The sequence below is a fragment of the Protopterus annectens genome, chromosome 7.part0 (genome assembly GCF_019279795.1).
Source record: "Protopterus annectens isolate FY-2018-M chromosome 7.part0, PAN1.0, whole genome shotgun sequence".
In the NCBI taxonomy this organism is placed as follows: Eukaryota; Metazoa; Chordata; order Ceratodontiformes; family Protopteridae; genus Protopterus; species Protopterus annectens.
In genome coordinates, this window is record NC_056739.1 from 441,158,579 (window position 1) to 441,186,377 (window position 27,799).

A 27,799-nucleotide genomic window follows, 5' to 3' on the forward strand; every position below is an offset into this window, starting at 1 on the left:
TTTTAGCTGGTCCTTTCAGTCACAAACCACCATTTTAGCTGGTGTGTCCTTTCAATGTACTTCTTCAAGTTAGACTTTTTTGATCAATTTGTTAAACAGGTAATCTTACTGGTTAAGTGATTTACTCTGAGTCATACAGCAGGTAAGTGGAGGTAGTAGGACTCAAACCCTATACTCTTCACTATATGAAGTAGCTCATTAACAGCTCAGAATGCTTAATCCTGTGTGCTGCTAGACTTGAACCTTCTGTCTTCAAGCTACCAGTCATGTTGTCTTCCTTTGCTATTTTAGTGCCAAATTGGAGATGTCAGGGTAATTGAAGGTTGCTGTGTCATTTCATGGGATGTACAACAGTGCTGATTTGTTCTGTAGTATAACAGCAGGGTAGCGCCTGCAGTTTAGAGCAAACAAACCCCAAAGTGATGGCTTTGCTATTTTAAACTGCAGGTGTCTTGGAAGATAAAATCCCTGCTGTGTCCTTTGTGAGTTTTACTGCATTCTTTCTACTGTGTCAAAAAAAAAATCACAACAAGAACTCATAATACACAGATACGTTAATATTTGCTCAGTTATGTTACATATGAGATAGGAAGCCTACAGTAATTGCACATACCACCTTTACTAATTCACTATTGTTAATTTTCCTGTTTTGTGGCTCAGAAATCATTATAACCCAAAACACCAAGAGAAGATGTCAGTCTCTTATTTTTATGAATTGATATGACATTAGGGTGATTGCATGTAGTGTGATTGTTAATCCCAAAGTGTGTATTTTAATGACTGGAAATTAGATGACATTCCCAGACCAATTTTTGTTAAACAACAGAAACATCATCCATGAATCTCTTAAGACTAGAGGTTTACTTGCGCCTAGGTCACATGTTAACATGGTAATTTCTGTTGCATTAGCACAGAAGCATTTATTATGAAGACTAGATTAAAGCAACACACTAAAGATCACACACACAGTAAATATAAAGGTACAATTCCTTTGTTAACAGTCATTATATGATCATTTGAAATTCATGACTAGTAACTAAAATCTCTGCTGTAAATCGGCAACACAAAAACATGTCACCTTTAGCTCTGCCGTGTTGCCACGGATGTATAGACTGGGGAATTTCAATGTACACAAATTCAGAACTGTTAGCTCTGCTGTACTGCAGATGAACTAGGGGGTTTGATGTATATTTAGAGAATTGGCACTATTATTTGTAGAGTGACATCATTAGTTCTGCTGCATTAAATAAGAAATATTTGACATGCTTCCATATTTAAAGCATTAACTTTACTTTAATGCTGTAATGGGAGTGTTAACATAAGTAACCCAGTGTTGGCTGTGCTGTTTGGAGGGATATGGCATTATTATTTCTGCAGTGTTATAGCAAAAGGAGACTGAGCTTATAAAGTGACATGCCATGGTTTTGTACTACTGTTTTACCAATAGGCAGGTGGTGTGCCATGCTTACAAAAAGCTATTTGCACATAAAATGGACTGTCTGTCCCACAGAAAAATGCACAGGGCTGAGCAGAGCCATAGCTAAATCACCTGTCTGGTGCTCTGGAAAGTTCCTAAGACTGGCACCACCCTCAACCCAAAGCTGAGCTCACCCCAACAAAATTCTTTAACTGTAAATGCGGCAAGCTGCTTGCTACAACTGAAGCTACTAACACACTCATCTCCTAAATGTAACAGTGAATGCAGTTTCAACATTCATTTATGAAGCTGTGATATCACCAAGAGCTTCTTAAATGAATGTTGGTACTGCTCTCATGCCCTATTGGCACCTGCTGATTAGGCCCCTTAACTATGTGCACCCATCCCTTTGCCTGTCCTTATTTAAGGAGATGGGCCTGAGTGCACTGTTACTGGGTAATGCACTGCTGTATGTAATGCTGTGTTGTAGCGAATATCTCATCTGTGTTATCTGCCCTACCTTTTGGTGTAAAGGAGAAATGATCTGTACTCTACTGCACTTCCTGTATCTTTAGTCTGATGGCTTAATAAGTGGGAACATGATGCCATTAACAGTGGAAGTTGCACTGAGATAGAATTAATGACCTGTTTTGACTGCAACCTATTGAAGATACATCTGTAGTAGGTTTTTTTTGCTTTGTTTTGTTATGTTTTTTGTTTGTTCTCTACATTCAATTAACTTCAGATATTTTAGAAATTCTGTCTTGTAATATTTGACTATATAACAATGATAGAATTAGAAATCAGGAAGAGAGGTTTTATTACTTGGGTGCAGAGCTGTACTGAAATAATTTGGTTCCAGTGGCAGCTCATCCATTTGGTAAAACCCCAAGTTTGAAACTGAAGACCAAAACAAAAGTCCCATTATTAATAGGGAGGAACATGTTAGCATTAATTTGACTACCATATTTAAAGATTATGGTACAGCAATCTTACAAGTCTCTGCTGCATCTGAACTGTGCTGTGTTTAAGTCAAATAGGTCCTAGTAGTGAACTGTGCAGTTGCACACTTAGTTGTGCTTGGTAGAATAAGAGGAGAGGGCATTCACTGACTGGGGATGGGGAGAGAATACTCTGTTGTGGTCTGTGCCCAGTCAAGAATAATTTGTGACCTCCTGCATCTAGTATGTTTTAAAGAAATTCTTAAAACAGCTCTACTGTTATCAAAAGTTGTTTGCATTATATACATTGTCTTGTTTAAATACAATATACAGTATACAGAGGATGATTTCAGATAAAGTGCATTGTTTTTGATATGAAAAGACTGTATGCAAGCTAGGAAAATGAGGTCAAACCCTATAGACATTACATGATTTTTGAAAAGAAATTACAGGTTTTGATAGTTAGCCTTTCCCTTTTATGCCTGGTTGGGGACATACATTTGGAAATACCTGCACAGGAGCTGATCCAAGATGCACATATTTCTTATTTGATTGATTACTATGTTTACTCTGCTTAGATCAAATCCATTTTAGAGGTTACCAAATGGAAACATCAAGTAGTAACAGAATAAATTCATAGGTGAATACTAGGCTAATTGTCCTGCAGAGACATTTTAAGCCTAGCCAATAATATGAGGTCAGAATCAAACACTGTACCTTGTGTCTATCAGTTAAAGACTTTAACCTTAGACTATTAGTTTTAAGGGTGGTATGATTACCATCAGCAGCTTAAGTAAATTACCTAACACAGCTCACCTAAAGGCTTATTTGCTTATGTGATGATTGGGGGAAGATGGGTGAAGGCTGCCAGCCTAGTCAAATCGAATTTGATACATAATTCTATCATTTGTATATATAAATGTAAAATACAGGCTTGTGTTCTTAAATGAAAGAAAACACTATAAAATGTGAACTTCAAGATCGTTGCAACATTGCCATCTGCTGTAAGGAAAACTAAGCCAAGCATTTCAAATGTTCTTTGAAGTTAAAATTATCTAAATACTGGTGCCAGAGTGGCTGGCTGAACACATTATTTCTATTGTCTTAATTTAAGGAATAATTGCAAGAGTGTACATGTGAAATGTCTTTTATTGTTGTAGTTTCCTGAGCAGGTGTTAGATTGCTAAATAATGCAGTTTGTTGTTCTGGGAACTCCAGACTAAGTGTCAAAATGATGTAATGTGTATATTGGGAAAAGCTAAGTGTCAAAATGATGTAATTTTGGAGGGCCAAGCAAAGATGTTTGTTAGTGAGTTTAAAAACTTGTTCAGAGAGAGACTGTGAGCATTTTGATCTTGATATCCCACTTATCAGCACTCTGCCTGTTGTCTTATGTAAGTAGTGTCTTAGAAGTATGTTTTCTTGTAGTATAGCTAGTAATAGCTAGGAACTTAGAAGAAAGTTAGACAAATGTTTTTCTGTTATATCAGAACTTTCGTACTGTATTGTTTTAAGTTTCTGTGTGATCTCTGAACTCTTAGATATCACTGTGGTGTAGTAGTATTGTCTTGTGTTTTAATTATTTATTATTAATTATTTTTAAAAAAACTTTATCTGTGGCTGGTTTGTGTAGAGATAAGTAAGCTCTAGAGTACATTGCATATTTATAGAGTTTATTGTAATAAGTCACTCTAATAAACCTTAGACTGAATAGTCACATTACTAATTGGATAATAATATTGCACAGTAATAATTGGACACCCTTTTAAGGGCCTTTGTGTAGCTGATAAGTATTAGCTGGTGGTGGCAGAAATTACTACCGTATAGCCTGGGTAAAGGGGCACAGCTGGAGAATCTGTGTCAGCCTTTCCCAGGAGTGTCTGTAAAGTTGTATAAATATTTATCTCAAAGTGTAAGTGGTGTGTCAGCTACCTGGGCAAGGACATGAAGCACTGGTGGGACAGAGAGGGTACTGGAGGTTAACTTGCCAGCTAGGCTGAGATCTGGACCCTATAGCTGTGCCAGTGGGCAGTCTTATTGGGGACCTGGAGAGCAAGGGAGCAACCAGCCCCAGCTGACTGTGATCTGTGTGTGCACTTAAGGGAAATTGTACTTTACTGTGTGTATTTGTTATCCTTTCCTCTTATATGAGATGTCCTCCCTGGTGTTAATGGTGAGGATTGAGGCTCCTTGATTGCTGGGCCATAGCATGGTCGTCACATTTCTGGTGGCAGTGGTTGGGATAAGATATCCTCACATTTGTGGTTCACAGTGGTTGGGATAAGATATCCTCACATTTATGGTTCACAGTGATTGGGATAAGATATCCTCACTTGTGGTTTGCAGTGGTGTGGGTAGAGTGAATCCTGTAGCTTATGTACAGTGATCTCTGAAGGTGGTTTGTATGGTAAATCAGCCACACAGTGTATACTCAGAGTTCAGATCACAATTGTTTTATTTCTTTTGTTAGCTTAGTTAGTCAGGGTGAGCAGGCAGAATGTAAGCACAGGAATATGGAAAGCTGACAAGGAGCCAGCTGGTGGAGATGTGCCAGGCTAGGAGACTGGTGCATGGAAACCTGGCTAAGGCACACCTGATTGCAGCCTTGGTTACAGCTGCATCAGAAAACAGCATCCAGGAGGACAGTCAGACTGGCAGTGGAGATACAATATACTCAGAGAATGGACAGCTCAACCTTTCTGCGAAGGACAACCAGATCGGCAGTGGAGATACAATATCCTCGGAGAATGGACCGCTCAACCTTTCTGCAGTGGACTTAAAAATCCAGCTGGAGCTAAAGAGACTTCAGTTGGTGGTGGCAGAAATTACTACTGTATAGTCTGGGTAAAGGGGCACAGCTGGAGAATCTGTGTCAGCCTTTCCAAGAAGTGCATGTGAAGATGTATAAATATTTATCTCAAAGTGTGTGTGGAGTGTCAGCTACCTGGGCAGGGACATGAAGCACTGGTGGGACAATGAGGGTACTGGAGGTTAGCTTGCCAGCTAGGCTGCGATCTGAACCCTATAGCTGTGCCAGTGGGGAGTCTTATTGGGGACCTGGAGGGCAAGGAAGCAACCAGCCCCAGACTGACTGTGATCTCTGTGTGCACTTAAGGGAAATTGTACTTTATTGTGTGCATTTGTTATCCTTTCCTCTTATATGAGACTCCCTCCCCGGTGTTAGTGGTGAGGATTGAGGCTCCTTGATTGCTGGGCCAGGACACATTCATCACAGCTTAGTTATTGGGTAAGTCACTGTGTTCTTGGTGACTTTGCATGCTTTGCAGCATGAAGTAGAGAAGACGTTACACACTCTTTTGAAGATATTTCTGTTTTGCAATCACCTTGTATATAACAAAAGATTTTTTCCAACTTTTTGATAGATATGAGTGGAATTCATGAGTCTACTATTGGTATTCCAGATTTGAAAGGAAATGGTAAGATGACTTTAGAGGGAAAGTTCCATGTAGGTTCAGCATCTTCAGCTGGTAGTAATGGTGGAAGTGAGATGGGTGGCTTGCTGCAATTTTGCTGTCGTATGGCATGTAGATGCTAGTGAATGAAGCTGGGGTGTGTATGGTAATGGCTGTGTACAAAAGCATTGTACTAGTACTTTTCTTGGTAGATAGTAACAGTGACCTAATATCTGAGTGTGAATTGGGCATCTAGCTTCTTGTGGATAGTCTTCAAGTAGTAGTTTTATATGGCTTTCAAAGGTCAAGGCACGTAACTGTACATAGTCTAACACCAATCTATTTCCAATGTGTGACAGCATCAGTGACTGAGCTGGCTCCTTTCAGAGTAAATGATACCAGAGGTTTATGAACAGCAGCGGCCTTAAGTCAGCTGGTGCCCTAGACCTCCATGGCACTCCTCACCACACCACCCAGTGCCCCCATCCTGGTCTACCTGCACCAAATAAATACTGGAACAGGAGCGGCCTTAAGTCAACTGGTGCCCTAGCAAATGGGCTCCATGGCACCCCACCACCACACCATCCAGTGCCCCCATCCTGGTCTACCTGCTCCAAATAAATACTGGAAAAGTGCCCCTTCTAGAGTGGTGCCCTAGGTGGCCACCTATTTGGCCGATGCCTAAGGCTGGCTATGTTTATGAAGCTTTTGCATTGGACTCTGAAGATAACTTTTGTCTTCTTTTCTTTTAAATAATCTAGTTTAGAACTATTTTAAAGATGATTATAGTTCTGTTTGTAGTTATTCATAGTTAGGAGTATTGTGAAATAATGTGGTATCAGCATATTGCATTAGGCTGACTCCATTAGAGTGGCTATGCATGTCATGTCATTGGTAAGTATTGTAAAGAAAAGTGGAGTATGATGTTTGTGATAAATAGAAAACATAAGTTGTCTTGTGAGCTAAGGATCTGAATCAAGATGTTGCTGCATTGTTGTCTTCATAAGTATTAAATTTGCTGAGAAATTGTGTATGATATACTATATCAAAATATGTACATCTGCAAATCCTGTTTGAGAATTTTGCTTCAATGAATGCTCTGTCTGTAGCATATAATGCAGAGGAATGCATTATCTCACAAGCACTCATTATAGTACCCTGTTGTGAAAGTAGTTTGCTAACTCTGACAAAAACTTTGCATTTTCACTAATAGACAAGCAGATTTAGAATGTAACCATGTTCATCATGTTATTTTTTTCATTTAAATTATTTGTCCTCTTGCAAAAATGCCTGAAAACTGCAACAGTGTGTTTTATAATTAATTTTTTTTATTTTGACATGCATTATTCATATGCTTTTTCGTTATATGAGCTTTTTGCCCTCCTGCAAAAATGCTTGAAAGTATAATCCCAAAAATTTAGAAGGAACCCCATCACCAGTGGTACTGCTTGCTGCCAGTACGGATTGTTTCCAGGATTTAGGAAAATGAAAATTAGAGACATGCTAGCCACAACAAGGAAATACCTCATTATCATATAATTTTCATATCTCTGAATCGCCTCCAAATGCTGTGAGTGCAAACCAGCACCGTGCTGCAATGGTTACAACTGAGTGCAGAGAGAAAAAAAAACACAAGTGTGGAAACACATCAGTCACAGTTCAAAATATCCAAAGGTAAAGTAGGCAAACAGCAGGCAGCAAATAAAATAAATCCAAGTTTAATGCATATACAAACTGGTAAGCACTTTCACTATGGAATCTTAGCTTCTTCAGATGCTAATAAAACAGCATCTGCACTCAGTTTTGGTTCCTGGCAACTAGTATGATTTGTCTTCTGGTGGAATTTTTGTGTTTTACAATAGTTACAATTGGCTGTCTATGCATCACATTGGCACATTTACCCCCCCCCCCCATTTGCTGTCCCAATCAAATTAAAACACACACACACACACACACATGGTAATCATTTGAAGTGTCGGGACCCATTAAAATGCATCCCAAAACACGGAGACTGAAAAGACAAAAGATTGGACTTGTATATACCAAATGCGAGATACCATTTCTCAGACCATTCCCTTTTCTCCAAGGTATTGTGATTTGGGAGTTAGTATATATAAGTTTGGGTGGTGTGGGGTGCTTGCCCCCCCTTGCAAAAGAAGTTTTAAGAAGAAAAGACATTTTCAAGATTCATTCTTCTCCTGTGTTTTCTGTCTTTTTTTTTTTTTTTTTTAGCTTGTCGGCACTCGGCATTTCGAGAGCTGACATTTCAATAGGGAACCCCAACACACACACACATACACATGCACCTGAGGCCACCCATTGCACTGTCTACACTGTGAGATGCAGCCACTCAAATACACACATGCACACACCTCCCACCACTACCTGTCTTCTGAACTCCCTAGGACTTACCTCTGATGTGGCAGGTGAACACAAGCTTGTGACCATGTTCATTATCATGGCCAGCTGAGGGAACTTCCTCTGCTGAGCAATTTCAGAAGAGTGTTTCATATATTGTACCAGTTATTGGGTTCTCATAGTAAGTAATGAATGTATGACTGTCGTATTAGTAAGTTGAACAAGTATGTAAAGTATAGTTGTCTTGGAATGAAACGTCATATGCTGCATAAACATGTATATAGATAGCGTCAGAATTTTGTTATTTATTTAAGAATTTGTTAACCAAGGCAGAACACTAATTTACAGAGACAATTTACAGTTTCAGGCCAGGTATAGATTTCTGCACAATGCAATCATGTGGTCAACAATAGAAATAATCATGTTCAGACAACAGAGATAAACATGCAATAGATATTACTATACAATATGTGATAGCAGAAGTGTGGTATGATAGTCCAAGTAGCCTATAATTATATTGATAACCGGAGTTTGCATTACTAGACAGGAAATAGATTTGTTTATCGCTATTCTGATATTATTTGGGGAGAGATGGTGATACAGTGGGCTGATAACTTGTCCAGGATTAGTTTGTTTGCCTTGTGCCCAATAAGTTTTAAGGTAGTTTCCTGCTTCCAAACAACTTGACTTTAGTTAAGCAAGAAATCAGAAAATTAATAATTCTTCATTTATTATAGAATTGTAGGAATATTAATATTTGAAGTATTTTGCACCTGGGATAAAGAGGTCAGATTATTATAAAACTATGTTCCAGTCCAACCCAAGTCACCTGAGTATGAACTCAGACACTGCTGTAACATATAGAGAGTAAGCAGTGAACTCTATAAACAACAATACTTGATCTGAGATGAAATGATAAACTGTCATCCTTTTTTCCTGTTTGTTTGGGTTTGAGGGAGAGAGGAGGGATTTGAATGTTAATAGATGGCACTTAACTGCAAAGGAGAAGAGGAATTTAGCAGTATTAGCTCTGTATGTGGGATATTCCAGAAAACGCAGTTGCTTACATACGTTTGAACATGCAAGTCACCTGACTGCAACACTGAGAAAAAGGTTGCAGGGTTGATCATGTAAATAAGGACTGGGAAATACAGAAATGAATAGATATTGGTGGGGGATAATGTAAGTGTATGCTGCATGAGGAAATCTCTGCAAAGGATGGAACTTTCATGCTTCATAAGTTCTGGGTTCAAATTGCACTAGGTCAAAGACCATCAAGAGACACTGATTATTTGATGTTACGTGCAAATATGTGGCCACTGATACATTCATCATTATTCCTTAACTGTGTAAGATAACTTACAGCTTTCATATTGGTCAGACATTTATTCCATAGTCTGGGATCTTACGTTAAGGACAGAGTATCCTAGGATGCAGAGGCATGAGGTTATTTGTCCAGAATGAATGAATGAAATCTTTAGCTTGTACTCCAGACAGTTTTCTTTACTGACTTAGTGTGGTTCTGATGGGATGCATCCATCATCGGTGAGGATAGTATACTAATTAATATTCTGCCTTACTACAGATTTGTGGGACTATATTTAGTGTTTCATATACAAAAAGCAGCAACTCATTTTGTTAATGGAATTCAGCGAAGTTCTTTTCACAAAAGGGATACCTTTTCCCAGGTATGACTTCAGGATGCTGCCCATGTTTTTGAAAACACCTGGCTACACAACCACATAGAAGAGCCAAATGAGTTAAAGAAAAGCCGGTGCAGAGCAGAACGATTATGTAGCTGAACAACAGGAAATACAATTATGTAGAATTAAGAAATTAATTTAGACAACAGACTAGTAAACTGCTTGTTTAGCAGTAATTAAGCAGAGCTGGTCACTGGACGTTTGCTGAGTGCAGTAACTATGTTGACACTAAAGTGAGATTTGTTTTAAAAAGGAGAAGTGTTATATCTGGCAGAAAAGGACATGAGGTAGTAACTATGTAGTGTCCACTGAAGCTTCATTTAGAGATATTTATCTGGACAGGGGTATTAGTTTAGTTCACTGAACTGGACTATCTGTAATGGTTTGTCTGGCCAGTCCTTCCTAAACTGATTCAGTATGCAAAGCATGAGGTGAAAGTGTCACATGACTGCTTCCATGTGCATATACGCTCCACATTCTGCCGCAGCCCCCACCTCAACATCAGTTAAAGAGATCCTAGTGGACACTGGAGATTTGAGTGTCTTTATAAAGCACCAGAATGCAAGTCAACAGATTCTTGACCCTTAACCTCATCCCCTATGGAAGAGTTGGCTTTCATTTACTTTGTCTTCTGTCCAGAGTCAGCTAGCCCTGTATTGTTTTGGGCCTGCTAAGTCACACATTAGATTCTGGTGGTGCCAGTGGTTTTATTTATGTCATAAAGTTAGTTATACCGTCTTGTTTCCTTTGTCTGCCTCACTCCCTGTGATGAGAATGAAGATGGGCAGAACTGTTAGTCTTCCCTTTCCAACCCAGCAAATTAAAATATAAATATTAATGGGGTGCAAATGATACAGCCCTGGCATTTCTGATTTTGCTCTGCTGTTGCTGAGCTGTGATGCACTCAGGCAGTGCATTTATTAGCTCACAGGAGCAGCACCATCAGTCTTACCGTATTACAGGGCGAATATCAGCTTAGAAACTTCATTGCACTCAAACATGGCAGTATTAGCACTGCTATATCAAAAGAGAACCTTCAGCGACCCATGGTGTACCATATTAGCTTTGGCATATTACACTAGAGTTTGCCGGAAAGTACTGCTTGCAGATACGTGACCACATTAGCCTGTCTGCTATTTATAGCACAGGCAGAGCTGCCGATCGACTCTCATTTAGGAAGAAACTGCCAGACTTTTGGCATCATTCTTTCTAAATATTTGCATTTAAATGGAAGCCCTGACTCCCTGGCCTGCATCTCTAAGAGTCTTTCTTCCAAGCACCGAGCTGAAATGAAATTGAAATCATGATTACTCTGTAAAAGAGAATCGGTGCCGAGATGTGGGCAGCATCATTCTTTTCCAGATGATCTCTGTATTCATGACATGATAGCTTTATCAAAGCCAGCTGGAGGAGAGAGAGGATAAAAAAATGTCAGTGCGCAAGGATTTAAAGATCTGTTATCACCTTTTTCTTGGAACAAATGAAGTTTTGAAACTGTGATAGTAAAATTTTTATTGTGAGCATCATTGCTGTATTAGCAAGGTTAGATCTATGGACTAGCTAATCTGGTTGCTTTGGGGAAAAAAAGAAAACAGTTCTCCAAGACATTTTAAATGCTTAGAAATAATGCTACATCTCTCTTCTTAAATGTCTCAGTGATTTGAAACCCCAGACTGGTGCTTAGCATGTATTGTGCATACAGTTTGCACGCAGTACATACAAATCATGTTCAGCTAAGGTTCTGAAAACAGCAAGCATTTTATAAATTTAAAAGTGCTGTGTTAGAGACCTGAAAATATTTGCTCCCTGACAAACTTTCGCAATTTAGTGATCTTTGTTCTGCCCTTAGGCCTCACTGACCATCCCGTCCATCATTAGTGGTTTCTTATTGTGGTTATAATGATTCTGTGTGTCTGTCACTGCTTCCTTCATGATGATACAGCATTTTGACAATCAATTTTTGCCTCAGCCCTTATGAGGTTACTTCACTTATGTAGTATCTTCATGTAGCTACTTCATTTGCAGTGTTTCTACCAACCAAAGGATCCCCAGTATGACTGCACTGTTTATCTGTTACAAGCAAAGCCCTTTGCTGTCATGGTTAAATAAAAAGAATCAGAATGTAATGTTAGACTTTGAAAAGTGTCATCAATAAGATAAGGTGGTCAGTTCATGTAACATTATGGATGCTTATGTCTGCTGTACAGATATATTGCTTCAGCTTACAAAGGTTTGATTCCCTCTATTTCCTATTGCATAACACAAGATTCTCAGCAAACAACCTGACATTTCCAGTTTAAGAAATTGTCTGTACTGTTATTTAGTTCATAAAGAAGTAAACACACACACACACACACACACACACACACACACATACTTGCACAAATATACCTGCAGTTAAGGCTAGTTTCTGATGCTAGATTTTTAACACAAAGACAGTTTGGTAATTTATGGAAATTAGTCTGGATATTTTTGTCTTTTGAGCTTAGAGGCAACATCTCTTCAGATCATTATATAACAGATTTTATTGTTTGCTTTGTGAGTAAAATAAAACAAACTCAATCTTAAATGTTGCTAAATTCTTCCTATATTGAGGTGAGTGCTTACATTGTATACAGCATGCATGCATGCATGCACTTCATGCGAGATTCAGAATGTTCTCCGGCCACGTTGAGGATATAATTATCAGTATGCACGTGCACGCCATGTTTTGTCACAAGAAATTAGTATCTGAAATTGTGCTACAGACTGGGACCCAGAGAAACATTACATTTCAAATGATAGTCCTTCAGGCCTGGCTAACTATAGTGGTTTCTTTCCGTACCAGGCCCCCTGATGAGAAATAATCAAATACTGTTTCTTCTTACAAAACTGACAGAGCATGACTTTAATGGGAATGCCCGAGGATAGCCAGGAAACTATTCCTTCTGTTTTATTATTTCTGTGCTTTGTGGTCCTTTTTAGAGGTTTCATATTATTGCAAATATGGAGGTTTGCACATACAAGGCACTTGCTGATATCAGCGTAATTTATAAATCACCAAGGTATTGAAAGATGCACCATTAACTAGGAACACAATTAAAATAGTCACTGCTTTAATAGAAAGTATCATTTGATAATGAGAGTTTGGGGAGGGGGGTATTCTGGTATTCTGAAAGATCCATAATGCCATGGCACTGTGTTAAATGGTGTGGATGATGCAGCATGATGCTACCCCCAAAATGATTAGTTGTGAATTACATGTGGCTAACCAATGGCATATCAAGGAAAGAAATGAATATTAAATTGTCACGGCCACAATGACAGCAGCAATCCCACTAGTGAAGTGCTGTGTTATGGGGGTTATGCAACTAATGTGCAGATCATCCATCACCTAATGCCATTCCCTGATGTGCACCACTCAGTGCTGACACCTCATTCTCCCTGATCAGTGCTGAGGAGCAAAAGGTCCATGCCTGGATCTGATCTGGTGATCCTCTGTTGAAAAAAAAGAAGATAAAGGTCTTCTACTTTAAAGTGTTAGCCAAATGCACATTGTAGCAAGCCATTTGTTAAAGTTAGAATGCCGTCTACTGAACTTTTCAATGCTTCAGACCTTGCACCAGTTACAATATCAGCATTTATTCATAAATGTGGGTCTTAATAAAGCCCCAACAGCAACTACTGATCACACCTTGTACCTCCTTGCCCTGCCCCCTACTTCTGCCCTTCTACTGGTGTGAGAGACAGAGGGAGACAGTATTTTTGATTACACGCACATTTACACATTCTAAAGTGCCTCATATCTGCAGCACTGGCACTGTGGGCAGGCCCCAAAACTCTATCACAGCAAAATGCCAACAAAGTTCAACATATAATTGTCAAGGAAAGGGGGAAGTACAAAAACTGGAAATAGGGTAAGAGCAAGCAAAGGAGCACAGACACAAGCATGACCTGAAGAGAATATGGGTGATGGAGAGAAAGGCATATTTTTGGGGAGACAAATCCCCATTTTCCATTTTTTTAGAAACAAGGGTAGAGGAGGATGGTAGCAAGGAATATGTGTGAGGAAGAAGAAGATGATAACAGGTTCCGAAAAACATACGTAAGATGCAGAGATACATGGGGAAGTATGGACACAAAAGAGGGTGCAGTAGTAGGGAGGTGCAGATGAAGAAGTGGTGAACAGAAGGACTGAGCTAGAAACTGGGCAGGGAGAGTAACACAAACGGAAGGCAAACAGCATGATGAAGAATGTCAAAGGGCTTTGACTAACCATGTCTATGATTGCAGATTGAGAGAAATCACGGAATCCACTGCAAGACAAGAACACCCTTCAGGAAAGTCTCAAACAGACAGATGCTTCGTTCCAAAGCCATGGCTTAAAACTCAATACCAAGAAATGCATTATAGTACCTTTTGAGAAGTCTTCTGACTCAGTTAAGTACATCATAAATAAAATATCCCTAAAAGTAGATTAGCTAGTCAGGGATCCAGGAACTCATGTAGATAGTAACCTAGCCTTTGACCTATATGTGTCCAAGGTAATACGAAAATCCTTCTATGTTGCTCATTTTATAAGCTGAGGCATGGTATCTAGGTCCAAAGAGGATGCTGTACCAATGTATTCAGTCCTCATCAGGCCCATCATAGAGTATAATCCCCCCTTTGGTAAGTACCCAACCAGACACATGCAGCATCTAGAACATCCACAAAGGTTCCTTATAAAAAGATTACAGGAAGTAAACAAAATGGCTTACACTGATCACCTCAAAGCCCTGTCTCTTTACTTGGTATTAGACCAGACTACTGAGTGGTGATCTTTGCCTGGCATATAGGACATCCCTTGACTCAGTTTGATGAACCTTTTGTATATCCGCAAAACAAAAAGCATCAGAACTACATGATCAAAATACCTTAATTTTGCTTGTGAAATAAATTGACATGTTGGAGTGACATATATATATTTCTCAGAGAATTCCCATTCTCTAGAACAGACTCCCCATCCATGTGAAACAGAGTTCTTCCCTTACCTTACCTTATTTAAGCACAACTTGGACCAGTGGATGAGGAACTGATAATTCACCTCTGGTCTGGTGCCTGTGTCACAGGCACCAAAGGTAGTCAGTAAATCAGCTCCCTATAAATCAAATTTGTGGGCCACATTTGGGTTGCATGCCTAGGCTTATAAGGTCCCTAGTAATCTTTAGCATAGTGTACACCTATGAATTAATGCCATATGGTGTCTCTGCCAACATGGTAGCAGTCAGCAGCATCTGAAACATGGTGGTTATGGCATGCCAGCTGCTGAGAAGCTGTTCTGTGAAACAGTTTGACAATATAAAAAATGCTAACTCTGCATGTGGCGAGTAACATGCTACTCTGCTCCCAGCATCATAATGTGAGCAAAGTTCTTGTAACTGGAATATCCTAGTATTTAAAACAGATGAATAATGTGGCCCATCAGGTTAATGCCATTTGTTGCCGAATCACTATCCTGTTTTTATTTTGTCATTTACATGTCTGACAGTATTTTGCATACAATGCTGCAGCTGTACTGTACTGTTTGCCTGATTGAGTCAAACTACTTGTGTTTATGCCTTGCCCTCTCCCTGTGCATACCTACTCAATATGCTGTTTTGCCTAATGCTGTGCTCTGTTTCCAAATACCCCTATATCTTTTACTGGAACCCACTGTATATTTTGAAATTATGACATTATCATAACTTCACTTTTGAAGAAAACGTAGTGATTTAGTAAAAGTTTTCAGACTATATTTTTTTCAAAGCCCTGGAAGTTTTTAATAAAAAAAAAACTGAATGAATGTATTGTGCACCCCTTTCTGATGAAGTTGTAAAGGACAAAGCAGGAGTGAATGGGAAACAGACATGCTGTCCAAACTACTGTCCACCTGGTGCTACTGTTTCACAGGAAGACCCACTGATGCCTTCAGAATATATTACTTTTCTGTTGTACTGATGTATTAACAGTTCCTTTTCTTTTCAGAGGTACACTGGTATTTGTGTTCGAAAAATGGCACCTAATGAATTCTCAAAAATGACCTCATTTATGTGGGGATTAAATAGTATAGTATTTATGTATACCTGAAATAGGTTAACATAGCTTCATAAGAATCATGTCTGCTGAGGCCATTGTACAATGCCTGGATAATTGGTAATGCAACTGTGTATATTGCTTATGACTGACATCCATTGAGGGCTAGAAATCAAAAACAGCATAAAGTATCCAAGAGGACATGTTCTCCTATGGAAGACTGCAGATAACTGCTATAACAGCATAAAGTATCCAAGAGGACATGTTCTCCTATGGAAGACTGCAGATAACTGCTATATATCTGTCAAGCCAGTATGTCCATGCAGCACTATGAGCAAAGATGGACAGAAGTCCTACATATAATGCATGCGTGTGTGTGTGTGTGTGTGTGTGTGTGTGTGTGTGCGTGTGTGTGTGTGTGCGTGTGTGTGTGTGTGTGTGTGTGTGTGTGTGTGTGTGTGTGTGTGTGTGTGTGTGTGTGTGTGTGTGTGTGTGTGTGTGTGTGCATGAATCCCATTGTAGAGAAGAGAAGACTTTGAACTGAGAGAGTCTTTTGCTCATAAAGTTTGTCTTTCAGTGGTATAGATTTTCAGCTTTGGACAGTAAAGATACTGAGTGTCAGAGATGTAATATGGGAGCTTAAACTTAAAACTGTAAAATCATTTTGTCCTTGCAAAAATCTTTTGCACTGTAGGTCACAATCCTGTTGGAAACAATGATACCCTATAACAAAATATAGACATATTTCAAGAAATGCCAGACGTATTAAGTTCCTTATCTGCTGACCTCATTCATATTCGAATTATGTTGTGCTCACATTTCAAGAAGTATTTCACCTGTGAGTACTTGTGCCACCTGTGTCTATTGAAGTCCCTATCCCATGCAGCAGACTTTAGTATTTAAGCCACAGTCTCCCAGATACTGTCACAGTGAGCCTTTCTCATCCTTGAAGTTACTTCTGATATCTGAAAATTACTTTTGGCCTCCCCATACAAGAAATATATACACTGCACTGTGCTGAAACAAATCAAGCCTGCCAGTGTGCACACACACATGTGGAAAAATGTACATTTTAATTAGCATGCTATTTCTGTACTATTGATTTGAAGTTGTCTGCATAAAACTAATACTGAACAGGCAATGTTTTACATAAACAACATTTTCAGTCTTCCTTGGGCCTCCCCTGGGAGGCTGATGTCATTATAAGAGAAGCACTGCTTTAAGCACCATTTTAAGAATAAATCATACCGTTTCTTTGCCTATTAGTACTTTAAATAGTAATGTCATTGTTTTACTGCCAGAGGAGATCAGCTGATTTATACAGCTACCATAACCTGAACTCAAACTGTTCTGTATGGGTACCTGACAACTTGCTGAATAGTGCTATACTGAAAGTCATAAAACTGAACACAAAATCCTGAAATGTCAGAATATTGGAAATGTTACAATGTTGACCTCAAAATGCCTACTAATATCATACGTGTACTTCAAATGTCCATAGTACCAGTAAACCAGTCAACAGTATCACTCTCCTGCTAGTGAAATTCAAAAACGAGTGAGAACATGGGCCTTGCGGGGAAGGGGGTACAAGTCCAGCTCTCCAGCTCTCTACACATGTAGGGGAGCTGGAGTTTTGATTTCAGCATTTTAATGTTTCAGCATTTTGACATTTCAGCAATGTATATGTAGTTATGCCTTTCAGTGTATTTCTTTACAGTAAGTTGATACAGACCCATTCCATACTAATGAAAAAACAATGACTTCCCTATCTGCCCTGTATGGGTGGAAGTGAAAGGACTGTTAATCCTGGGGACAGTTCCTAGCAATTCTGCTGACATTTTGTATTGCTACACAATACATTGATGGCTCTGTGTAACCATCTGTAATGCTGAACACTAACAGACTATGGCAAGCATGACTATCTTTTTTATTATTAGTATCCAGTTTGGTTGATACTCTGAAATAACAGCTGGCTACATACCTGAAGACAAACAGTTGTAATTGCTTACGTCTGGGAATGCCATGTCAGCAGACTGCATTGTCAAGGGCTGCATAGGATCATCATGGCATCCTACAGCAGTACAAAGTTAAAGATTAGGAGGGGAGTTGCTGAAAATGTTCCCAATGGGCATTAAGACCTTCCAAGATGACTTGGGATGTTTATTTGTTTATTAATGCAGAATGCACTGAGTTCAGGGTACAATATTTAGTTTACCAAAACAATGGGACAGCTACATGTGTTGGGGGGGTAGAAAGTGTAGAACTAGAACCTACATGGAACCATCTAGCATATGACTAGTTCAGTGCCATTATTCTGCCACTGTTATATTAAAATATGTTTTTTGTTCTGTCCCATAGAAGCGTGAGTAATGACGTCCCAAAATATTATATATTTTATTATGGAGGTTGTTTCCCTCAGAGCACTGACCAGAAAGCTCGCTATATTTCCTTTCATAAGTGTACTACAAATGGAAAGTGTATGTGTAACACATTAGAACATTTGGAAACAAGTGAGGGAACTTTGTGCATTTTCAGTAAGAAAGTTATGGATTCTGTTTACTGATAGGGTAATTCTGCTGTTTGATTGAGGATGTATCCCGTTTATTCTGACATCACTGTTCTGCTTGGCTATTGTGATACCATCTGCAATAACTGGTTTTAGTTTACATATTCTGCTTTGATACTTGGCTTCAGCATAATAGTTTCAATAATATTTTGGTATCTTCAGGTGTAAATGGATAAGCATGGCTGTACACCTTGCCTTTTGCAAAGACTCCACTGTGAAGTGCAGGTTATTAGTTCCCAGTTCAGTCTGGTTGTGCATTTCCCAAACAAATGCTACCTCTGCTGTACTGCTGTATACAACTAGAACATTTTCAGCTTGGTTTTGCCATTCTTCTGATTTCTTGAAGTTTAGATTACTGCTTATAACTGTTATATTATTTAAAGTGTTTGTATTTCTAATGTTCAAGCTATAACACCTTAATTTTGGCAACCAAATGTGAAAAATATAAATAACTTATGTGCTCACATCAATGTGGAAAGAAAGAAATAAAGAAAATTGCAACTATGGGCAGTGTGGCCACATTTTAGCAAAAGTCGATGTGTTACATTCTCGGTGTTTGATGAAGACCAAGAAATAGTCTAATTTCATATGAAAGCATTGTCAGATACATATAACATGAACAACTTGCCCTAATTAATATACCACACATCCATATCACCTGCATTTCTGGGACGGTCAGTATAAAACAACAAAACAAAAAAAGTTATACCACTCCTGAGCATGCTATCCCCAGTTCCTGTGCTTAGTACATAACCCTGTACTCTAATGTCACTGCCAGGAGCAAAACCTTTGTTCAAGAGGTCTAGCTTCAAGAATAACTTAATCTTGAGCTTGGACATTGGTTCTCCTTCTCCTTTAGTTCGTTAACAAGACTGGTCTGCACACACACACACACATATATATATATATATATATATATATATATATATATATATATTTGGGTCCTTGGGTCATTCCACAGCCATACCCACTAATGAGTTTGTCTACAGTGATAGGACTCTTGTGTTTACCCAGGGTGCCAAGCGATCAGTAGTGCTATGCTAATCAGACTGTACTGCCAGCTTTGACCACACTCACACACGCCTACTTTTTCTTAAGGTTCCTACATGATAGGGATGTTGAAGTACAAAGCTGCCCTTCCCCATCATTTATACGGTAGGAAACATCCTTTTCTCTGTCCCCAGTTTCACTGATGTTGCCAGAGTGAATTGTCTCTTTGATGGAAACTGCACTTTCCAGGTCGTTTTATTTGTGTCAGAAATATATGGTAAATGGACCTTCACTGGTCACTGCTCAAACAAATGTCTGTACTAATTTGTGAAATCCTTAAAAAATTAGATTATGTGATGTTTTCTGCTTTTTTCTTGTTTTTCACAGGATTTTTGAGTACAGGAGACCAATCAGCCAAGGGAAACTATGGTCTATTGGATCAAATTCAAGCCCTACGGTGGTTGAATGAGAACATAGGCCATTTTGGGGGCGACCCAGAACGAATCACCATCTTTGGGTCAGGTGCTGGTGCATCGTGTGTTAGTCTACTTATCCTGTCTCACCACTCTGAAGGTACAGTAACTGCCTCTCATTGCTGAGATTGCATTGCAAGCTATTAAATATAACAGAACAGTGACATTTTTGTGTTGCTAAAAAGACAACTTTTTGATAGTAACTACTGACTTTTTCTGTAGTTGTACTATCAGCTCCTGAATCTGAATTGCCACTTCCACTGTTTGCACAGCTGATTGTATTGTCTGTCTATTCACTTATGCTTAGTGTGTTGTCTGTACGCTGATCCGCTTTGTTCCTGTATCTCTAATTGTGTTAGCTGCTTTGTCTCATTCAAGCCTACATGCCACATGTGGCACTTGTTACAAAGCATCTTAACTGTGATGCAGAATTTGTGATATTCACTACATCAGGTAAGCAGCTTATATGTTAGAAGATGATTTAAATTAAAAAAGTAAGAGAAAAAAAGAATGATTTGGTTGTCTAATTTAAAAGAGTTGCCTCTAATTTAAATGTAACTGAGAGAGAGAGCTCCAGGCAATTGCATCTGGCCTGTCACCTGTCACAAGTTAGCACATCATTGACTGACTGAGTGTTGTCAGATAAATAAAGGAGAAGCCATTCTAGACTTCTGCTTGTCAAATGGCTTCATAGTAGCCAACACATATTTCAAAAAGAGAGACATTCACAAGCTCACATACAAGATTAGCCAACATGCAAATCAGGTAGACTTCCTCTTAGTAAGGAAAGGGCATTGGGGTACAATCAGAGATTGCAAAGTCATCCCCAGTGAAACAGTCGACCCACAGCATAATTTTATTTATTCATTTTATTTATTTACATTTGTTTACCGGGAAATTCCGACTGGATGCAGGTCCTTTTTCAGCAGATGCCCGGGGAGAAAAGGTCCACATCACGTACATGATAAATAGAGATACAAAGTTGCAGCAATAGTAAACAACATTACAGGTTGTTGGCTTTAATACAATAACAAGATATTGATTATCAGTAGTATATACAGTAAATGTTGCAAGTTAAGATAGTTACTTGTTTATAATATTAGTAACAAAGTTGTCAGACAAGATGTTAAAGTATGTAAAGACAACTAGCTATTTCTGACTGCGGTTAGTAATGGTGGTAGTATAGTTGGGTTAAGAGTCTAGGTGGAGGGGAAGATAAGGGTGGGGGTGTTAGTCTGGATTAGAACAAGGACAAAGCCAGTGCACATTTAAGTGGAATTTGAGAGCAGTCTTGAAAAGGCTGCTGGAAGGTAGAGTAGTTATAGAGGGTGGAAGATTGTTCCAAAGTCTAGATATGCTACATGAAAATATGGCTTCCCCTGCTGAGTTTTTGGGTTTGATAACAGTGAGTTGATTTTTGATGCTTGATCTTAGGGGCCTAGTGGGGTGATAGGGTTGGAGAAAGGTTTGAAGGGAAGGGATGTTAAGGGGATGGTTAATAAGTTTATGAGTGAGGATGAGTTGATTAAAGTGAAGGAGTTGTGGGAGTTCTAGCCAGTTTAGTTCTTTAAGGGAGATACAATGATGACTGCGGTAGGAGGTTCCAGTGGCAAATTTAGCAATTTTGTTGTAACAAGCATCCAGCTTGTGTAGGTCTGTCTGTCTGTCTAAGATTGGTAAGCATGGGGGATGCACAGAGTAGGGTGGAGATTAGCTGGGAATTGGCTATGGAGATTCTAGCTGCATTGGTTAGGAATTGGCGGCTTCGATATAATGCACCAAGTTTCCTGTGAACTTTTTTTATTGTGAGAGATATGTGGGTGTCAAATCTAAGTTTGTTGTCTATTTCCACACCAAGTAATTTTGTGTGTTCTGATGGAGAAATGATGGTATTGTCTTTGGCAAGAATGTTGAAGTGGGGGTGTTTTGGGTGGCTTTGGAAGGTTGGAACAGGAGAAGTTTTGTCTTACTTGGGTTGAGTAGGAGCTGGGCATTGGATAGCCAGCTTTCTACAGAAGAGAATGAGTCATGTGTGATTTGTTGTATTTCTGGTAGAGTGGGGGCAGAGTAGATGAGAGTAGAGTCATCGGCGTACTGTATAAGAGATGCTTGTGTGGTGGCAGTATGCAGGCTGTTAGTGAAAAGTGAGAATAGCAGATGGCCAAGGATAGACCCTTGGGGAACTCTGAGAGTAACTGGGAGGCAAAGTGATATGTTATTGTCCCAGATTACTGATTGCTGGCATCCATGTAGATAGCTGTGGAACCAGTTGTAGGCTGATTGTGAGAAGGAGAGGTTGGGGAGAGTAGAGAGTAGTAGCTCATGAGATACCATGTCAAAGGCCTTTGAGATATCTAGAAATACGGCAGTAGAGAAGAGACCATTGTTATTGTGATGAAGTATAGTGTTGGTGAAGGAGAGCAGAGCAGAGGTAGTGCTGTGATATGGCCTGAAACCATGTTGGGTTTTGGAGAGGAGATTCTTAGCTAGGAGGTAGTTAGAGACCTGGGTGTTGATACATTTTTCAAGTATAAAACAAAATGTTGTGCTGGTGTGAAATAGCCACAAAAAAAAAAAAAAAAAAAAAAAAACGCACCACTCGGACTATAGGATAATGTCAGTTTATTATACTACAATAAAAAAGCTCCAAGTCCAGTTGTTAAGCACTTTCATCAGTAAAAAATGACTTCATCAGAACAAATGATGCTGAATCAATTAATAACTTATATATGCCCTTCACAATTAAGTTAGTTAGGCCATTATTGCATAGTTACTTTTTCTTAAAGTAAAATAACTCATTTAATTACAAATGTTAAAATCAGATAGTAGAAAATACATGTTAAAAGCATACAAATTCCACTTAAATTCATCCTATCTTAATAATAAAATTAGTCCATTGTGAAAAAAACATTAAACTACTGTGTACTTAGATATACTGATTGCTTTTAATCTATTATTATTAAATGAGTTATTTTACTTTAAGGAAAAAGTAACTATGTAATAATGGCCTAATTAACGTAATTGTGGAGGGTATATATAAGTAATTAATTGATTCAGCATCATTTGTTCTGATGAAGTCATTTTTTACTGATGAAAGCACTTAACAACTGGACTTGGAGCATTTTTATTGTAGTATAATAAACTGACGTTATCCTACAGTCCGAGTGGTGCAGTTTTGTTATTGTTTTTGTGACATTTTTCAAGTATCTTGGAGAGAGGGGAGAGGTTAGCAATGGGGCGGTAATTGGAGAGGTCGGTGGAGTGGGTGCCTTTGTGGAGGGGAATGATGTGGGATATTTTCCATATCGAGGGAACATAGCCTTTTGTTATGGAATGGTTGATTAGAATTGAAATTGGGTAGGCTAGTGTATCAGCTTCTGTTTTCAAGTATTTAGAGGGGAGGTTGTCAGCTGCGAGTTTGGTGGGTTTAAGTTTTGCCAATAGTCTTTTTATGTTGAAGGAAGGTACTGAAGTGAAGAAGAAAAGAGGAGTGGGGTGTTTAGGGTTAGGAGTTGGGGGGTTGTTGTAGGGAAGTGTTGTTTGTTTAGAGATGCTATAGTTTCAGTGAAGTGTTTGTTGAAGGATTCAGCAATACTGCTGGAGGAGGGGGGAATGGACAGCTGGGGGGTATCAACCTTCCCTGGGTGGAGGATATTGTTAATAGTGGACCAGAATTGCTTAGGATTGTGGTTGGTAGAGTTTAGGGTGGATTTATAGTACAGGGATTTGTCTAATTGTATATGCTTTTTGGCTTTATTGCACAGTTCAAGTAATGATTGCCTATCTGAGTTATTTTTTGTTAGTCACCAGTGCTCCCATTCCTTATCTCTGGACTTCATTAGGAGCCAGTGCTCCCATTCCTTATCTCTGGACTTCATTAGGGTTCTGGTGGTCTTTTGTAACCATGGGGCATGCCTGGATCTGACTTTGGCATTTCATTTGGGAGCATGGGTGTTTAGGATGGAAAGGAAGGTACTGTTGAAGAAGTGGACAGCCTCATCTAGGTTGAGTTATTTTAGTGGTGACCAGTTAATTTTTTGCAGGGAGGAGATGAAGGAGTTGGGGTTGAAGTTGGACTTGTTCTGTATTTGCATGTGGATAATGGGCTTCAGACTATTTGTGTGGTGCTGAATTAGGAAAGTGGGGGAGTGGTCACTAAAACTGTCAGGTAAGCAGCTTGCTAGGTAAGAGTGAGGGGCTTTGTTGACTATGATCCAGTCAAGTAAGGTATGATTGTTAGGATTTGTGTTGATTTAGGTAGGGGATTGAATGAGTTGGGTGAACCCATGGAGATTAAGGTGAATGGCTGGGAGACTGTTATTACAGGATAGCCAGTTGATGTTAAAGTCACCGAGAATGATGGTTTCCTGGGATAGAGATAGAGTAACCCAGCTCAGGAGATTTTCTAGGGGTATTATATTTTGCCCTGGTGGGAAATAGCATCCTATGATTTTGTTTGGGTTTAGTTTGAGACTGGCATAAAGGATTTCTTCATTGTTGTGGTGAGGGGCAGATGTGTTCAGGAGTTGAATATTGAGATGGTGTTTAAATATCAATGCTACACCACCTCCTTTTTTGGACAATCTGTCTATGCATAGGATGTTGTATTCAGGTGGAAGTATTTCCTCACTTTTGATGTGTGGTTTGAGCCATGTTTCAATTAGGAAGAGAATATCTGGGGAATATATGCTTATGCTGGTGTGTAGTTCTTGGATTTTATTGCATATGCTTCTGATGTTTAGGGACATTATACGTAGGTCTGTTGTTTTCTTGTTGGCTAGGAGTTGAGTTGTGGGGATGTTGCTTGGACTAAGGTTTGTGGTTGGGTTGAATTTGGAAGGACCAGGGTTTGGATGGATGTCTCCAGCAAGGGCTAGTTTATAGAGGGTGTTTAGGATATGTTTTATATACATAGCAAATTGCTTATGGTATCTTAGGGATATTTTATTTTTAAGTGTGTTAGGTGTTTGGTAATGAAGTGTGTGTATTGGGAGGATGGTTTTGGTGGCAGGGGTTGTGTAGTTTTAGTGTAAATGTTTGAGGGAGGGTGTTGATAGAGTACAGTGGAAGTTGTTGGGGCATGTGACTGTGGAGCCTTGGTAGGATGTAATGTGAGCTAGAACTATGCAGGTTAGGATTGTTATTATATTAGGTAGTAGCATGATTGTGTTGGATGTAGGGGAGGGGGTGAGTAGTGGTGTAGCCTAATTGATGGCAATTAGGGGTGGGGTTAAGACTAAGAATAAATGTAGCGGTACTGGGGGTGGGTGAGAATAGGGGGCAGGAATAGGAACGAAGTGGGCTAGAACTCCCCCAGGATAAAGACTGCAGGGTAAGTGCATAAATAGCCAAATTGCTAGGAGTTATTAGAATCTAGTAAGGAAAAACAATCTATAGGCTTGATTTTAGCTGTGTCCTTTCTGGGTAGATACCTAGCTTGAAGCAGACAAAAAGGGGCAGTTTAAGTACCATTTTGCCTCTATTTTACAAGTGGGCAATTCCAGTGTATCTACTGGATTACCTTTTTTTGCCTAGAGCTTTATCTTGGTTTACTGAAAACAAAAAGAAAAAGTTAACAGGGGAATGTATTTACAGCAGATGGGGGGTGGGGGTGCAGCTGCCATCCCTAGCCATGGGTAGAGCCAGTTATTTCTGCTTTAGACCAGGTACTTTCTACAGTAGCAGACTAAGAGGGAAATGTAGCTAGACACCTACAGTAACTTATTTTCTTTTTAAAGCCCTTGAGTCCTTGTGGCTGATTTCTTCACTGCAGATGTGGCCAATGGCCAAGGATTCAGCAAGTGGGGGACAGAGAGAGAACCCATTCGCAGGGACAGTGATCATTAAATGAAAAGATGGAGACAAAAACAATTATTACGTTAAGGTCTCTGAAAGGGGAATGAGAGAAAAGTGCTGTAAAAAGTAACTGAAATAATAAATTATCACCCAGGCAGAAAGGGTACTGGGTTTAAGAGTAGCAGCACGTTACACTATTTACACAGGTACAAAGTGTTTAGTAAAAAAGGCTCAGACAACAGTTATGCATTCGCATATGAAGCCCTTGACATAAAAAAACACCTGACTTAGTGATATATACCAGATAATTTAGGTAGCCCGTGAATTTAAGGAGACAGTTCTATCACAGATATAGCAGTAGTAAACTATCACAACAATTGTATATAACAGTACTTAAATATCGCAACACAGGCATTTACATATCTACATTGCTATAATATTTCTCATGGTACAGCAGTTAAAACAACTAAGGATCACTCTGACTTGGTGGCAAAACAGGACGTTTAGCCGTAATATGGTGTTCTGTATTTAACTTATTGCTTTCCTTCAAACTGAATCACAGAACACCCAGTCACTACAATCAGTTGCAAGAAAATGGACAGAGAAGGCTGTACAGTAAACAGAGACCAGGCTGAAGTCCTGGATGCTGACTGGAGAGAAAGCACAACAGTTCAAGGAATTACTTGGGGCTCTAGAACCTCAAGAAGAAGAAGAAGAAGATGAAATGGGTGGAGTTGAAGAAGAATGGCAGCACCTCAAAATAGCATGTGTGAGGACTACAAAACAGATATGCAGCCAAGCCAGGTATGGAAATAAGTTACATATGAAAAGCTGGCAGTGGAATGAACAAGTCCAGGAAGTTTTCAAAAGAAAGAAGGGGGGCAGGAAAAAGTGGGAGATAGAAAAAACAGAGCAGGCTAGGAAGGAATATTAGTTGGCTAACAAAGAAGATAAAAATGGAGTTGCAATAGCAAAGAACAAGGTGTCAAAGACACTATCGTAACTTCTGGGAAGTAAGTTAGTAGATGGCACAAAAAAACATATCAGGTTGCAAGGCTATGATAGAAAGATGAAGATAATCAGACACCCTTCATAAGGGACACCAGCAAGAACTTGCTCGCCAGTCCACAAGACATCAAAGGCAAATGGAAGGAGTACTTCTAGCAGCTTCTGAATGAAGAAGACTCCACAGAAGATCTAGTTCCCCAGATGCAGCCTACGATGAGAGAAGTGGAGAAGCCCACTTTAGAAGAAGTAAGAGCAGCAGTAAGGAAAATGAAGTTGGTGAAAGCAGCAGCCTCAGCTGAGGTTACAGCAGATATGATCAATGTTTTGGGTGAGATAAAGGAAAAGTGGTCCTGAGGATACAGTAGTATAGAGACAAAGGCTATTCCAGGAGACTGGAGAATAAGCATACTAGTGCCAATGTTCAAGAATACAGGGGGCATTCACAAATATGGGCATTATAGAGGTATCCAATCACATTGCATGAAAGTTCTGGAGATGGTAATAAGTGAATACGCAGAATAGTATAAAGTAAGATGGGAAGTGAGCATTTAGAAGTCAAATCAGGATACAGCACAACCATCCCAGTGTTTGCAGTGAGTAAGACGAACAGCATGTTCAAAGTAAGGATTCTTCAGCATCTTTCCAGTATTAGGAATAAAGATGAAAAAAAAATGCTATGTAGACATGTGATTTTTGTATCCCATACACACATTTTTTTAGTTATTGTTATTGTAAAACCCAAAAGCAGTGGGGGGGGGATATTGTTGCTCAAACAGAAACTGTAGAAACAAAATGATTGGCTAGGCTGGGCAAACAGGAAGCCAGTTTAAATGATTACGCATACCAATTAAGTTTATTTTGAAAAAATAGGTCTTGTCACTGATGTGCTTGCTATTTCTGAATGTGAATTGGATTTTTATGTATATATATAAGGAACCATCTCATTTATTTTTATCTGAAGAAGGGTCATCCATCCCGCTTATCCTTTTGATTTGTGATTTAAAGAATAAAGAAGATTGTCAGCAGCAGTGTTTGCAGTGAGGCAGATAGCTGAGAGTAAACTAGAGATAAGGAAATAGTCCAAGTGGGCATTCCTATACT

At 39.2% G+C, this 27,799-nt stretch overlaps 1 protein-coding gene across 1 annotated transcript in view; it reads left to right on the forward strand.

The window, feature by feature from the left end:
• Positions 1 to 27,799, forward strand: part of NLGN2 (neuroligin 2) — a 2,850,277-nt gene that overhangs the window by 2,470,381 nt on the left and 352,097 nt on the right. Inside the window, exon 6 of the mRNA XM_044077021.1 lies at positions 19,809 to 19,994. Within this exon, the coding sequence (XP_043932956.1) occupies positions 19,809 to 19,994 (186 nt within the window). The remainder of the gene's footprint in view (positions 1 to 19,808; positions 19,995 to 27,799) is intronic.